This window comes from Pholis gunnellus (genome assembly GCF_910591455.1).
Source record: "Pholis gunnellus genome assembly, chromosome: 5".
NCBI classification, from domain to species: Eukaryota; Metazoa; Chordata; class Actinopteri; order Perciformes; family Pholidae; genus Pholis; species Pholis gunnellus.
In genome coordinates this window covers 8096552-8109648 of record NC_136531.1, presented here as the reverse complement: position 1 = coordinate 8109648, position 13097 = coordinate 8096552, and the positions used below count along the sequence as shown (strand labels likewise).

The 13097-nt window shown below is 42.9% G+C and overlaps 1 protein-coding gene across 4 annotated transcripts in view; it reads right to left on the bottom strand.

The window, feature by feature from the left end:
- The window catches only part of fbxw7 (F-box and WD repeat domain containing 7), a 99898-nt gene that overhangs the window by 7911 nt on the left and 78890 nt on the right, over positions 1-13097 (bottom strand). For all 4 annotated transcript variants that reach the window (XM_079159942.1, XM_079159943.1, XM_079159944.1 and 1 more), the window contains 5 exons: positions 12092-12233; positions 7550-7684; positions 5646-5769; positions 5321-5457; positions 4621-4734 (listed from right to left, as the gene is read on the bottom strand). In XM_079159942.1, coding sequence (XP_079016068.1) covers positions 4621-4734; positions 5321-5457; positions 5646-5769; positions 7550-7684; positions 12092-12233 — 652 coding nt within the window. The remainder of the gene's footprint in view (positions 1-4620; positions 4735-5320; positions 5458-5645; positions 5770-7549; positions 7685-12091; positions 12234-13097) is intronic.

The window sequence follows — 13097 nt, the reverse complement described above, 5'->3', positions numbered from 1 at the left end:
GCGGCTGGGACAAAATCTCTCCCTGAGCATCTTTAATTGCTTTTATTATCTGTTGGAAAAGCAGACGATTCGTTCTCTTTGCACAAAAGGTTTTACAACGGTCTTCAATTAAAAAACGCACCCATTCATCCTCATTAGGGATGGTAGATTAGCTATTGATTAAAGCCGTTATGGAAATCTTTCTGATCAATTGAATTTGTGTCTCCGCAGTTTCTAATTTGCCCCTCGATTTAATTACCCTAAATTATTTAAATGAAAATGATTTGAGGAAAGGAGCGAGCTGCGGACGAGGTCGGCGGCGAGTGCCGTGGTCGTGTCAAGTTCAGAGTGGAGCGTGTCTACGAAGTGTTCGACATGTGACCCAGCCCTGAATGCAGCCGATAAAGCTGCTGAGCAGCGAATGGCGGCGCAGCAGAGGCGAGAGGTTTTATTGCAGAAGATGCTGCAGCCCGTCTTCGCCCTCTCTGTTGCGTGATAAAGAGAATCACTTCATTAACTGTGGGCCAATGTGGCATGACCTGACACTCAACCTCTACAGTGTTAAAAGTCTCTTGTTTTATCACCACGGTCCGTTTTCTGAGCTTTATACCGTAGTGAAGTGAATAATACAGCTGTCCAACGTCTGGCTAAACTACAATTTATTCTGCTTTTTTTTTTGCCATATTGTGGTACATTAGGATAATTTACAGCACTGTTGGCCAGCATGCATCTTAATCCACATTTGTGATACATATTTGCTTGTCTTCTGTAATACTGCAGTTTATTGTAATCATACTCTCTAGGATAAAAGATCTTCCTTGTGAATCGAAGCCAGTGATCGAGGCTCCGAAACAAGAATCCCAGTGTATGAGTAGAGCGTACTCACACACACACACACACACACTGCGTGGGAACAGAGTACCTGAAATGGAAGGCTTAAGCGTCTTTATCGGTCTATGAAACAAAAATAAGATGAGGCCGTCCCTGAGAGTGAAAGAAGACGTGCATTCTTTTAATGAACCTTTTCTTACAAACACATCAGGGTTTTTATACTGTGCATTATGTTTTCATACATTTATTAAAAGAAAGAACTGTGGGAGAGTAACCAGCATAGCAGCCAGCCACAGAGCTCTAGACCATGCAAGACTGGTTACGTACTGTAGCTTTCTCTTTGGATTGAAAAGGCCACATTCTTTGCCTTAGCAGGAAATATCAGAAACTGAGGGATCAGAGGGATAAAGCTGATGGAGCCAATGATTTTCAAAAAGGTTAAAATAAACTACCTCAGGTCAAGAAATCACATTACAGACTCACACTGCATGATTCAAAGATCACACAGGCTGCTGCCGCTGCTGCTTTAAGGACGAGTCGCATGGTTTCACATCATTTTAAATGACTTCACAGTTTGTGAGTAAAGACAGACGGAAGCATAAGAAAGATCTCAAGACTTCTACCACGGCCGTGGAAAATGTTCTGCTCGGCTGAATGCTGGAGTCTAATACGCATGCTTTCCCCTGAACAGATACAACAGGCCATGGTCTCAGCTTGTTTCACAGAGGCATGCTGGTGGAATAAGGCAGATAAATAAAAATGGTCTGAAGACTGAAGGTATAATGAGAGCTGAGCGAGGATGAGGAGGGCTATGGACTGCTGTCTTGTCTCATAAAGCACAGATGCACTGTTTTTCCTCCAAAAGGCATCATCATGGAGACACAATACAAAGCCTCTGTTGCATTAATGCTAGATGGCCATAATTACCATAGTTTATCTTAACAACATTCCAAGTAAGTTCACAGCTCATAAAGCAATCTCTCATATCTGCCTGTTAAGGAAGAGGAGAAGTTAAACTAGGAATCTGGCAAGAGGACACCTCTCTCCCTGGGTATGACGGCAGCCCACAGGTCTGCCATCTTAGATCGGCCTGACAGCTGAGACTGCTGCTGACAGGCACCGCCAAGGACATGCGCTGCTCTGTTGAGCACCAGGCCGCCACCTTTGAAGCGACGAGATGCGTGCGGCTGTTTATGCGCGGAAGATTGGCATCTTTCACTGACGCTGGAGGACGCGCAGAGACAAAAGGGTCCATCAGGTAAAGACAGGAAGCCTCCAGGCAGCAACACTCCTACAGACCTGCACATCTGATTGATCTTATTTAATCTCACACTCTGGTGTTTGTTAAGTCTCTGATGCAATACTTCCACCACAATCAAATCCCCGCTGTCATACCTGATCACTAAGCAACGGCCCAGCGCTTCCAGAGGTGCGGAGGCATTTACATGTAAAGTGTCCGTATAATAACTGGGATTGCCTCACAGCAAGGGTTCAATTCACGGTGTTTTATATAACGAGATAGATCCAGGGCAAGACAAAACTGGCAGCAAAGACAAAACAGTGATTAACTTTATCTTGGGGAAACTGCACTGATGAGTATTTATGGAAATATATATCAAAATGAAGCCAAGTCCATGCAAACAAACCTGTCAATATGATGTGACACTTGAACAGAAGAACAGGATATTGGACGGATTCATTAAACAATTGATAGTAGCATCAGTTAAATCTGTCCAGCATCATAACGTATACACTATTTAGATATGTGAAGAGGATGCTGTGAGTGGAGACGCATAACATTTGGATGCTGTCAAAGTGATGTAGCACCACTTGATCCACCCCAGTGTCCCATCACAGGGGGAACCTTTTTGATCGTTCCAAATTGAGTAAAAAGGTTTCTGCCGAATAGCAGCAAAAGTGGCAGAGAAGTAGTGTTAACGCTGCTCTACCTCTGGCACATCTCGTCTATTTCTATGACCAATTTCTTTCTCCGTACCCTCAATTTAAATCCTCTACCTGCAGTGAAAGCCGCCAGAGCTGCAGTTCAAATCTCTCATCTGAAAAAGACAGAATGAGCCAATTTACTCTTGTAATCTGTCGCTCATCAACTCATATCGGAGAGACTACTTTTTTGTGATGACAGAAAACATCTCATTTCAAAAAGGAGAACTTTAAAAACTAACATCAGAGTTCTTCATCTCCGCTGCGATCTCTTATTGATCCAATTCTGAGTGAGACCGAAGTTCTGGTGTCAGCGGCTGAGCTGCGGAAGGTTACGCTGAGGGTTCATGCGAGAGGTAAAAGGCTCATCACGGGCAAACTTCACTTTTAAAAGGAAGATTATGGATTAGCTATTATGTGTAATAGGAAGGACAAGAGGAATGGATATTGGCAGGTGGATTGGGAGCCAAGGGCCGTCGCAAACTGTCTTTTTACACCTCGAGATCCCCGATAGCCACTTTACAGGCCGGCCTCTCAAGAAAACGTAGCAATCAAGTCCTCAAGTCGCTGGCAGAGACAATAAAGAATGTTGACAGAGGAGCAAAAACAAATACAAGTGCTGGTAATCCCATTGTATTTTGACTTTACCGTTTTACTGGCTTCGACTGACTCTTCACCCGAAATGGTTGACGAGGCTTAATTGGCCATTCGTCTGCGGGGAGAGATTCTCTCTCTTGTGTTGAGAGCCAAGGAAGCAAAGAGATGAAATCCCACAGAGGGGTTTGTGTTCTGAATGCATCACCCAAACAGAAACGGATTTGGGCTCATCTCTTCTTTCATGACTAATGTAAACAAACAAATCTTAGGCGGATTAGCGTTGTCGAAACCGCAGACAGTGTACTGTGTTGGCTGTGACGTCTGTCTGAATGCAGGGAGGTTTCACAAAAAGCACTCGAGGCCGCCGGTGATGTGACTCATCGCAGACTTCCACCACCAACGTGGATCCGCTGCAGCTGTAACTCAACGACCCGTCATCCAGATGTCTTTGGGTGAAGGAGAGCCAAATCGTGCTCCGTGCCTATCGGATGACCTTGGCAAGATCTGTTCGGATCAGGAAATGCTGACACGAGTGTAATCACCAGTTGGCTGAATGCCAACTTTACTATTTGTTTGGAGTCTTTAAAGCAGTGAAAAGCAAACTCTCTGGCATATTGTGTCCAACCCAAAGAGAGACCTACTGCAGTGCTATCATGCAGAATATCAACTTCTCTATGCATGTATTTGGGTTGACAGCTCCACTTAAAAGTGAAAGGAATAGAGTGGAAAAGAGGAATATACAACAACAGTTTACAGAGGATATTTGTTTTAGACAAAATCAAAAATGGCGTCCAACACCGAGGCATGAGAGCTGCGATTCACACCAATCTGTGAACCGCTCTCCTACACCAACGTACCACCGCTGCTTTTCTTTTTAATACACAGCAGCGTAAAGCTGCAGCCGAGGCCTGTGTAGCTGCACCAGCCTCAGCTATGAATACTAACAGCTCTTTGCAGACGAGTGCTGTGTAGCAAAACCGCAAAACGTAAGAGGAGAGAATAGGCGGAGATAGAACGGAGGTTGTTTTCACCGGATGGGGTTAATGTTACTAATTACTAACTATGTTGATGGTACAGGGAGCACATTTTTCCTGTTTTCAATAATTTTGACGTCTCATCCACCTCCCAATAAACAAGTCGGAAAAGATCAATGAAGTGAATTCATCTTGAACTTGCCTACAGTCCATTAGCGTCTCACAACGGTGCAGAAGAAAAGGAAGCCATTAAGATAAAAGGAGAAAACAGGAAATGGAAAGAGCACTTAACCCATACCTTTCCTGTGATGGCCGACCAGACTTTGAGCGTGTTGTCGTCAGAGCCGCTGACAATGCGGTTGCCACAGAACTGGAGGCAGGTGATCACGTGGTCGTCATGACCTTTCAGCACCTTCATGATGAGACAGATCAAGAGAGACGCAATGAGAAGGACAGCGACCGGGGGGGGGGGGGGGGGGGGGGGGATGCAGAATGACACGGTAAGAATTGAGGCCGACAATGAGGCGTCTCTGGTGCTTTGTACACCAAAGGGGAGATAAGAGGAAAATGTCACCAAGTGCTGCAGGTGTACACGGCTCTTTAAGCAGTGTGTGTGTGTGTGTGTGTGTGTGTATGTGTGTGTGTGTGTGTGTGTGAGAGAGAGTGATACTGGGTCACACGACTGCTAGCTCAGCACACTGCAGATGCAAAGGAGTATGAAGAGCATCGGCGGCGGACTAAAACGACCCGCAGCTGTTTCAAAATGAGCCAAAGCATACAAGGCCCATTAAGGATCAGCTGTAGCATGCTGCTCATGCTTTACGGGAAACTTCTGAACAGTAAATAGTCTTTACATTAAAAGGACAGTAAGATCGTCCTGTGCTGCAGCTTAATTATTATTCAACAAGAATACTGTGGAGACCTGACCTCTCACTAACTTCCCATCAACTTTCTGAGAAAGTGCCCGCGGGGGAATTTCAGTTTGAAGGCACAGCTACCTTGGGTGATTTGAGGTCCCCTCTCCTCCAGTTGGTGTCTATTCTGTGCTGCCTGATGTAGGCACTCTTCCAGGGGCTGTGAGTGAAGCCGGGCTTGACGATTTTCCTCTTCTTGAGGGGCAGAGGCTCGTCGATGCCTGTGAGGAGACAGAGATGGAAGCAGATCGGATTAAGGCTCATGTTTTGTCCTCTAAATGTTTATTCTAAAAAACATCTACAGCCGCAGCTTGAAGCACAGCATTGCCCACAGCTGTAGCTCCAGACTGCTCCCGCTGTGTGACTGCATGTTTTCTGTCCGCATCTGTTGCGAAGACTTAAGACTCACCTTCTTCCCTGCATTTCTCCCTCCACAGCAGGTTGTCCTCCGCCAGGATGCGCCAGTAGCGACACGTCTGGGCTGCTTGAAGGAGGTCCTTCGGCTCCAGGAATGACAGCACGTACAAAGCCAGCTGTTGAAAGATGAGGAATGCGAGAGGTGTAAATGGAAAAGGAGGCACAAAAAGGACACATTCACTGCTGCGGGTGGTATAGAGCAGTACAAACACCCCATACACCTTGAAGTAACTAAATCACAACAACAAAAAGGAACAAACTGGGTGCAAAATATTAACAGCATGAATATAACTGAACGAGGGGAAACAATGGCATTACCATAAAACTGAATAAACATTTCTATTAAAGCCTAACGAAAAATACACAATAGGAGCTACACAGCCGGTAATAATGTCGGGGCTACAGTTCGTTAAGCCAAAGCCGCCATAAAAAGACACAAAACCTGGTTTAATGAGCATAAATCTGGACCCCTGAGCAAAAGATTAAAAAAAACATAACATATTGTAACGGGTATATATTTGGACAAAGGTCTCAACACACAGTGTTTGTTTTATGAAGCAATGCGGTGCATCAACCATCAGGACGAGAGACGCTCTCATCATCACAAACGGGTAAAGATTATGGGTTCATTTTGTAACCGGTTGTGTAAATATTGCTCTTTTATGATATTGCAATAATACAGATTATAACGACCCTCGACACACTGTGTGATACATTCAGGAGTGTATCCGGCATGAACATCAGGAGAACCAGCATGTCAGACTGGTTAGTCATGTTAGCCAGTCTTAATGTTGCTCTTCGTTCTAGTCTAGATTTAACTAACAATGCTTTTTCAACATAGATTAATCTGACCACTAGTTCCTTGATTAATCCTTTGTGAAAGATTTGGAGAGGTTTCCTTTTTAAATATCCAACTTCACGCAGTTCAAAACTTCTTTGACAACATTAAAGAGGATTGAGAGTCATTATGAAGGGTAATCATGAGGTTTTTACGTTGCTTTCTGTATCTGAGGAAGGCTTTCCGGTATTAAAGTTTAGTTTTAGGGACATTTTTAAATCATTTGCCCCAGACAAGACCCACAAACCTCGGCATTCCTAAATCACCTGAGAGCCTAAGTCTAAGCCAGTTGTCATTACCGGGATTCAGGATATTTCAAAAGTTTTATGAATGGACCTCGAGCCTCCAGTGATTGCTTTTTAAGCCTTCTGAAGGTTCTCTTCATGGTTTCAATTTCAACTGCATCTGTAGCGCTTCCACAGGGATTGTCCTGTTAAAATGACTTGACAGCCCCCCTCAATGTATTTCCAGAGGAGACGACAAACAGGATTATCAAAAGAAGTCAGAGGGAATAGGATATATATATATATATATATATATATATGTATATAAACAAAACGAAAAGAGAGGACCCATGTCCTGTTGAGAACACACATCATGCTGTTGTGTATTTGGCTTTAGAGCAAGTGATGCTCGACTTCTTGCATCGTATTGCCTCACTCTCTATGCCAGCAGCCCCCAGCTTTCATCCCAACACCTGCCAGCGAGAGTCGAGGTGTTAAGTATTTGATCAGCTATACCAGATACGATGGAGTGAGGCGGTTTTGTGAGAATCCCTGATGTGATCTTATCGTCGTCAGTGTGGCACTTCAGAGTGTTTGTATTGTCAGTTATGATGCAGAGGAAAAAACAAGACACCCCACTATGGATGTCTTCAAATGATCTGAAGGAAGATTGCGACGGGATTAGGGCTGGAGAGGAAGCGTCGTCTCCGTCACGCGTCGTACATTCAAAACAATGTCTGACTGAAGGGATTCCCACGGGAGCTCAGGTCAGACGGAAGGACAGGGAGGTAAGATGAAGCTGTGAACTAATAAAAAGGGGATTCAGGAACTCACCTCTTTGGGCAGCAGGGAGATGAAGTCTCGCTGAAACTGCGGCTCGATCACCTGCATCATATGCTTGACTTGTGTGGGCTCACAGCTGTCAATCAACTCATCCAGCGCCAGCAGCTTCTCTGGGCCAGTCCAGCTCTGCAACACAAAGGAACTGGTTTAAAAAAAAACAACTAAAAATGCTTCCGTCTAAAGTGTGTTCAAATCTCTATAGGAACAAAAGCTACACAACATATCATCACAAATGTGAAGTTAATAACTTGAGTGCTGGCAGACCGATTGAAACTCAATGCACAACAGAGAACAAGAGTAGTCTCAACTCTGCTAATAAAATATATATATTATAAGTCAAATCAGGATGAAATCCAGTAACCCAAGAAGCTAAGTTACCGTTACACATCATCCGAATCACAAACCGCGATCGTTGGCGTCAATGAAGAAAAGGTGTAGCCAATAAAAAAACACTGATCTGCACGGGTCGTTAGCCATGTAAGATACTTTTTGACTTTTATCAGATTTAAACAGAGATCTGGACTCAAGCCGACTCGAAATGTGACGGAAAGAAACTGACTTAAACCACGAATTGGAAGATAAAGCGTTTCACATGCGAAGGGAAAAGGCGAACTGCTGAATGCAAGACCTGCTCACCAAAGATGTCTGGTCTACAACATCAAACTTTGTCATTTCAATCACTCGCTAATCACTAATCAACCCAGAATAAAACGTTGGCATTGCAACGTTACGTTACTTGACTTGGGACTCGACTCGTGTGCGATTTGGACCAAATGACTCGAGTTACATCTCAGCAAAAATAATGTTATTTTTTCAGACTGCGTAAGTTTCCACTTTTTCCAACATCCATGAGATTTTGGACAGTTGTGCATTTTGCTAGCGTCTTTTTAGGAGCATCACGTTCACTATAATTTAAAACACAGCGTAACATTCCTATAATTTCCCTTATATCTTCGGTTAAGTAACTTTGCATCTTTAATATATATACTAAATCATGGACTAACACACTTGCTGCTGTAGCTTTTTAGTGAGTTTCTCCTCATATGGTATCAGTTCAACATTATAGGGGCTGTTTGACTTGTACACAGTGTATCCTGCTGGTTTTTATTGCTTTTAATTTAACTGCAGTCTGTATTCTCTCTGTAATGTCCTCTCAAAAGTTTTTTAAAGAAAGAGAAAAGCATTTTTGGCTATCACAAGTGGCTGAACTCTGTCAGCAGAATATTCAATACACCTCCACATCTGGATTGCCACAGCCAACACAGCTGTAAACGTAGAGTGCCAACTGAAAAACACAGCAGCGGGCCGGTGTGCCAATTTATTGTGGTCAAAGTAGACGCCTCGGTGTGCTTGTGTAAGCTCTTACTTTACTTTGATTGGAGAGCCCTGGAAACATACAGCCTTGTGCAGGGCGCCTGTAACACGTTAATGTTCCCTACGTGCCCTCAACAGCGTGTTGCTTGAGGCACCTGCCTATTTCTAGCAGCCGACACATTAGTTGATAATTTGAACATCAGAAACCAGACTCCATCAGCAACATTATAAGAACTCTGTGGGGTTATTTCTTCTGCTTGAACATTCAGTTGTTTAACGCTGGCTGATGACCAGCGCAGCGCTGTATGTTGGACCCAAACAGCCACAGTTGTTGTTCTCTGCGGAGCGCGGAAATCTAACAATGATTACAGGCTTACGAGGCAGGATGGAAAATCTGGCACACGCAAACTACCTGTAATTTGGCAGCTAAAAGCTTTAGCCAGAGGTGCTGGTTCTGTGGGTAATCAGGGGGTTCAGAGACCTCTTCCCTGCCATTGGGAGGACACTGCAACAGCTACTTATATGTTGCATCAATTTTCTGGCATAGATAATCATTAGGTTTTGTTTAAACAACTACAGGTTCACAATTCCCAGTTGTTTTATGTACATGGCAATATTTCATGTTCAATGACGAGGGTTTGTATTATTTTAAATATTTCCTCTGTAATTCTCTTGAAGAAATTTTGAATATTCCATTTCATTGTTCTCTATGTAGTTGTAAACATGGCAGAATATTGTTGGAATATTTATCTCAAATCTAAATTCATTGAAATGTATTTTTGCTCAACTATTTTCCCCCTCAAGATGTCAGTCCTACTGCTGCTTTTGTTACGGATTTCTTAAAATTTCCCAGAATGTCTGTCAACAATCTCCTGAGAATGGCTGCGACACATACCAGGAGTTAACATCTGGGATCACAGTGCTGACACTTAAACATGCAGGGAAACCCGGCTGGTTCACAGATGCGCAAGTGTGAACCACTTGTACACAACAGATCATTTCGACGAGCTGCTGATAAAATACCTCAGTTCAGACATGCAGGGAAGTGTTGAAGTATCTGCTCAAAAACATTTTATTGAGAGGTACAATTAATGTGAGATACTGAGACACTAAAGAGGCAATTTTATGCCAGTGATAATAGCTGCCTGTGCCTTGTTCGGAAGATAAGATGTGTTTTCTTATGTTGGTTGTGAAAAGGGAACAGTTTGAGATTTACCAATAAGTAATCCCACACATAACCCTCCATATAATCACATGTTGTTGATACACTTCAGTTTTTGTACGTATTAAACAAACCAGATATATTGTGTTAATTTGTCAGCTTTGGAGGTGCCAGCAGGCCGATTTTGTAGGAGGGAGCGAGGCCAGCTGTTTCCAGTCTTCATGCTAAGCTAAGCTAGTCGGCTGCTGGCTCAGTGTTGAATGTAATTGATTGAAGCATTAAATCCCTCTGTGCGTGCTATATTGACACAGAAAGCTTTTTTTTCCGTGCTTCCAGTCATTTGGCGGAACAGTGACGTTCATGGATACAAGGAAGAACTACCGGCTATTTCAGCTTGGAGTCACGCTCTTTACCGCTCAGAAACAGAACTAACTTATTCTCTTGGCTTGTATTGCAAACTCTGAAAATCCCAAAATATGAATGGATTGAGGGCGTTATGGGCAAGGATACATTTTATAGTGTTTTGGCTGGCTCAAATATTCAGCCGGATTTATTCGAGCCATATTTTTTTTAAATTTTCCCTTTAATGGAGAGACGAGAGTGTCCTCGATCTTCTCATCCAACTCTCTGCAAAAGGGCGATCAAGTGCATTTCCCAAAATCTCAAACTAATCCTCTAATATAATATGTGACATGTGTGTCCTTGTGTTTGTCTTTGAGAGTGAAAAATCCCCAAATAACACCAGCAGTTTGGACATTTGTGTGAAAAACATTCTCTCTAGCTACAGCCTGCAGCCTTGTAGTTTCCCTCCCTAACAGCAGCTACAGGCTGGGACTGGGCCGGGGAATGTACAGAATGTAGGTTTGAGGTTTCGCTGCCTGAAGCCTGTGATGTAAAATTAAAAGACTGCAGCAGGTCAGGCCTGAAGACTAATATATGTAAAATAAACACCGAGGTGTCACAGGTTCCCCCAGCTATTCAAAGAAAACGAGTTTAAGCGGTCTTAGGTAATGAAGTCCATGGCAACCTATTATAAAGGAAATCAGAGAGACCACATCAAGGCTAATGTGTTAAAATGACATCCTATTCCCATGAAGTCTGGACTCATTAAAGCTGAAGTCAAACATGAAAGAAATGACTATTATGTTGCATCTGTTCAGACTATGAGAATATAGGAAAATTAACATGGAAATAGGGTCAACTGTAATATGGTGAAATGAAAGACTAACGTCTCTACTAGGGCTGGACCCGAATATTCAACTATTCGGTTATTCATTCCTTGGGTAGGCATTCTGTTTTCAATTGTGGTGCCTTTAATTAAACCGAAAGACACGTGTTGCAGTATGCACGATGAAACGTGCTCCCCCCCCCGATTCATTTCAATGGAGACGGGCCATGTCAAAGCCCTCAATAGCTTTGCTTATATCGGAGGAAAAGGGCTGAGCGAGCTCTGGCCTAGAGGCGGGGTGTAGTGCTGCCGTTTAGGAGGAGAGGGCCAGCAAACGTGACTTTGAGGTACATCTTCATTCAAGACCATAAAAATGGTATTCAGGAGAGCACCAGTCTATACAGACAGTAATCGCTGAATGAAGATACAACGAGTTAGCGGTTTCTAATCGTGGACACAAAATGACCTCTTAAGAGACGCAAAGTCGGCTTTTCTGTCCTATAATGCAGTAAAAATACATGCATGACCAGGTAAAAACAGGCTTAGATTATACTGCAGTGACTTTAACTTCTTTCATCAGAGGACCATAGAAGACAAAATGTGTACTTTTAATACAGACTTTAAGTCTACAGTAGAAACAATTGATGTTATAACTCTGCTTTTAAGTCTGAACAGGTACGGCTAATTCCAATTCCACGCTACAGCGGTTATGCTAATGTAGTGGGCCCGGACAACAAGGCAGCAATTATCTCTGAGACTAAGTGAACAATGATTGGGCATAACGTCTGCTTTTTGATGAGCTTTTGCTCGAGGGCTTCGGAGTTGCCCGTGGGAGGAAAAGAAAAAGAGAAGAAGAAAAAGAAGAAGAAGAAAACTCCACCGTGCTCACCTGAAATGTTCGGAGCCATTCCTGGAGACCCGTGGGTGGCTGGATTGAGGTGATGCGCCGTCTCTGCTGCCCCTGACAATTGGCTGTTCTAATGTGGCCAAACGTGGTGGGTGTGGCCGGACATGGGACAATTCCTGTCGGGCTGTAATTTACAAAAGGAAGGAAAAAAAGCTTAAAAACGAATAATTAAATGAGATCTTCACAGGCAAATAGCCTACTGCAGACATTAGAGAGAGAGGAAGAGAAATCCCTGCTTTCAACAAGAAGCATTAAGGGAAAAATAGAAACATTACAGGAGTATTATAGACATTAAGGATACGCTATTGATGAGAACATTAAGCTTAAAATGAGAGCATTGAGTTGTTTTGTTGCAGCTTCTGCAGATATTTCCACTGCAAATTTTGACAACAGAAAGAACACAAACGATGGCAAATACTGCAGTTAAATATTTAAAACTGCACATAAAACTGAAAGCATTTTGCCACTCACAGATTTGATTTAGCACTAAAAACCTCAGCTGAACGCATGTGTATTCTGCCAAGTAAATAACAAGAAATGGTGTTTTGTTTTTACATTATGCTAATTTACTTAATTGACCCCCATTCCTTTTTTTAACTACGTACAGTTTATGGCCAACTGAACAGATGTGTCGTTATAATAAGGGTTGAATCTCTTTAAATGATGTAAGAATATTGAAGTTGCTGGTGGACCTGCAGAATATAATTACTTCTTGGCTGAGTAAATAAAAAACTGTTTTTGTTGTACAGTTCTAGCCCCAGGAAATCAAAATGTACAAATGTAAATAAATCTCCAGACTTCACCGAAACATTGCTGATATCTTTAATTCCTTATCACACGTTTTCTAGTTTTTAACTGAATGTTTTCCTTAACTCAAAGACTTCAAAGTGTGCAGAATCCCACAGAAATCGGTTACAGTCCAGTTTCTCCTGTTGTGAGAACCAGGATGTGAAAAGAAGCACATGACTTCAAAGGACGCCCATGTTCC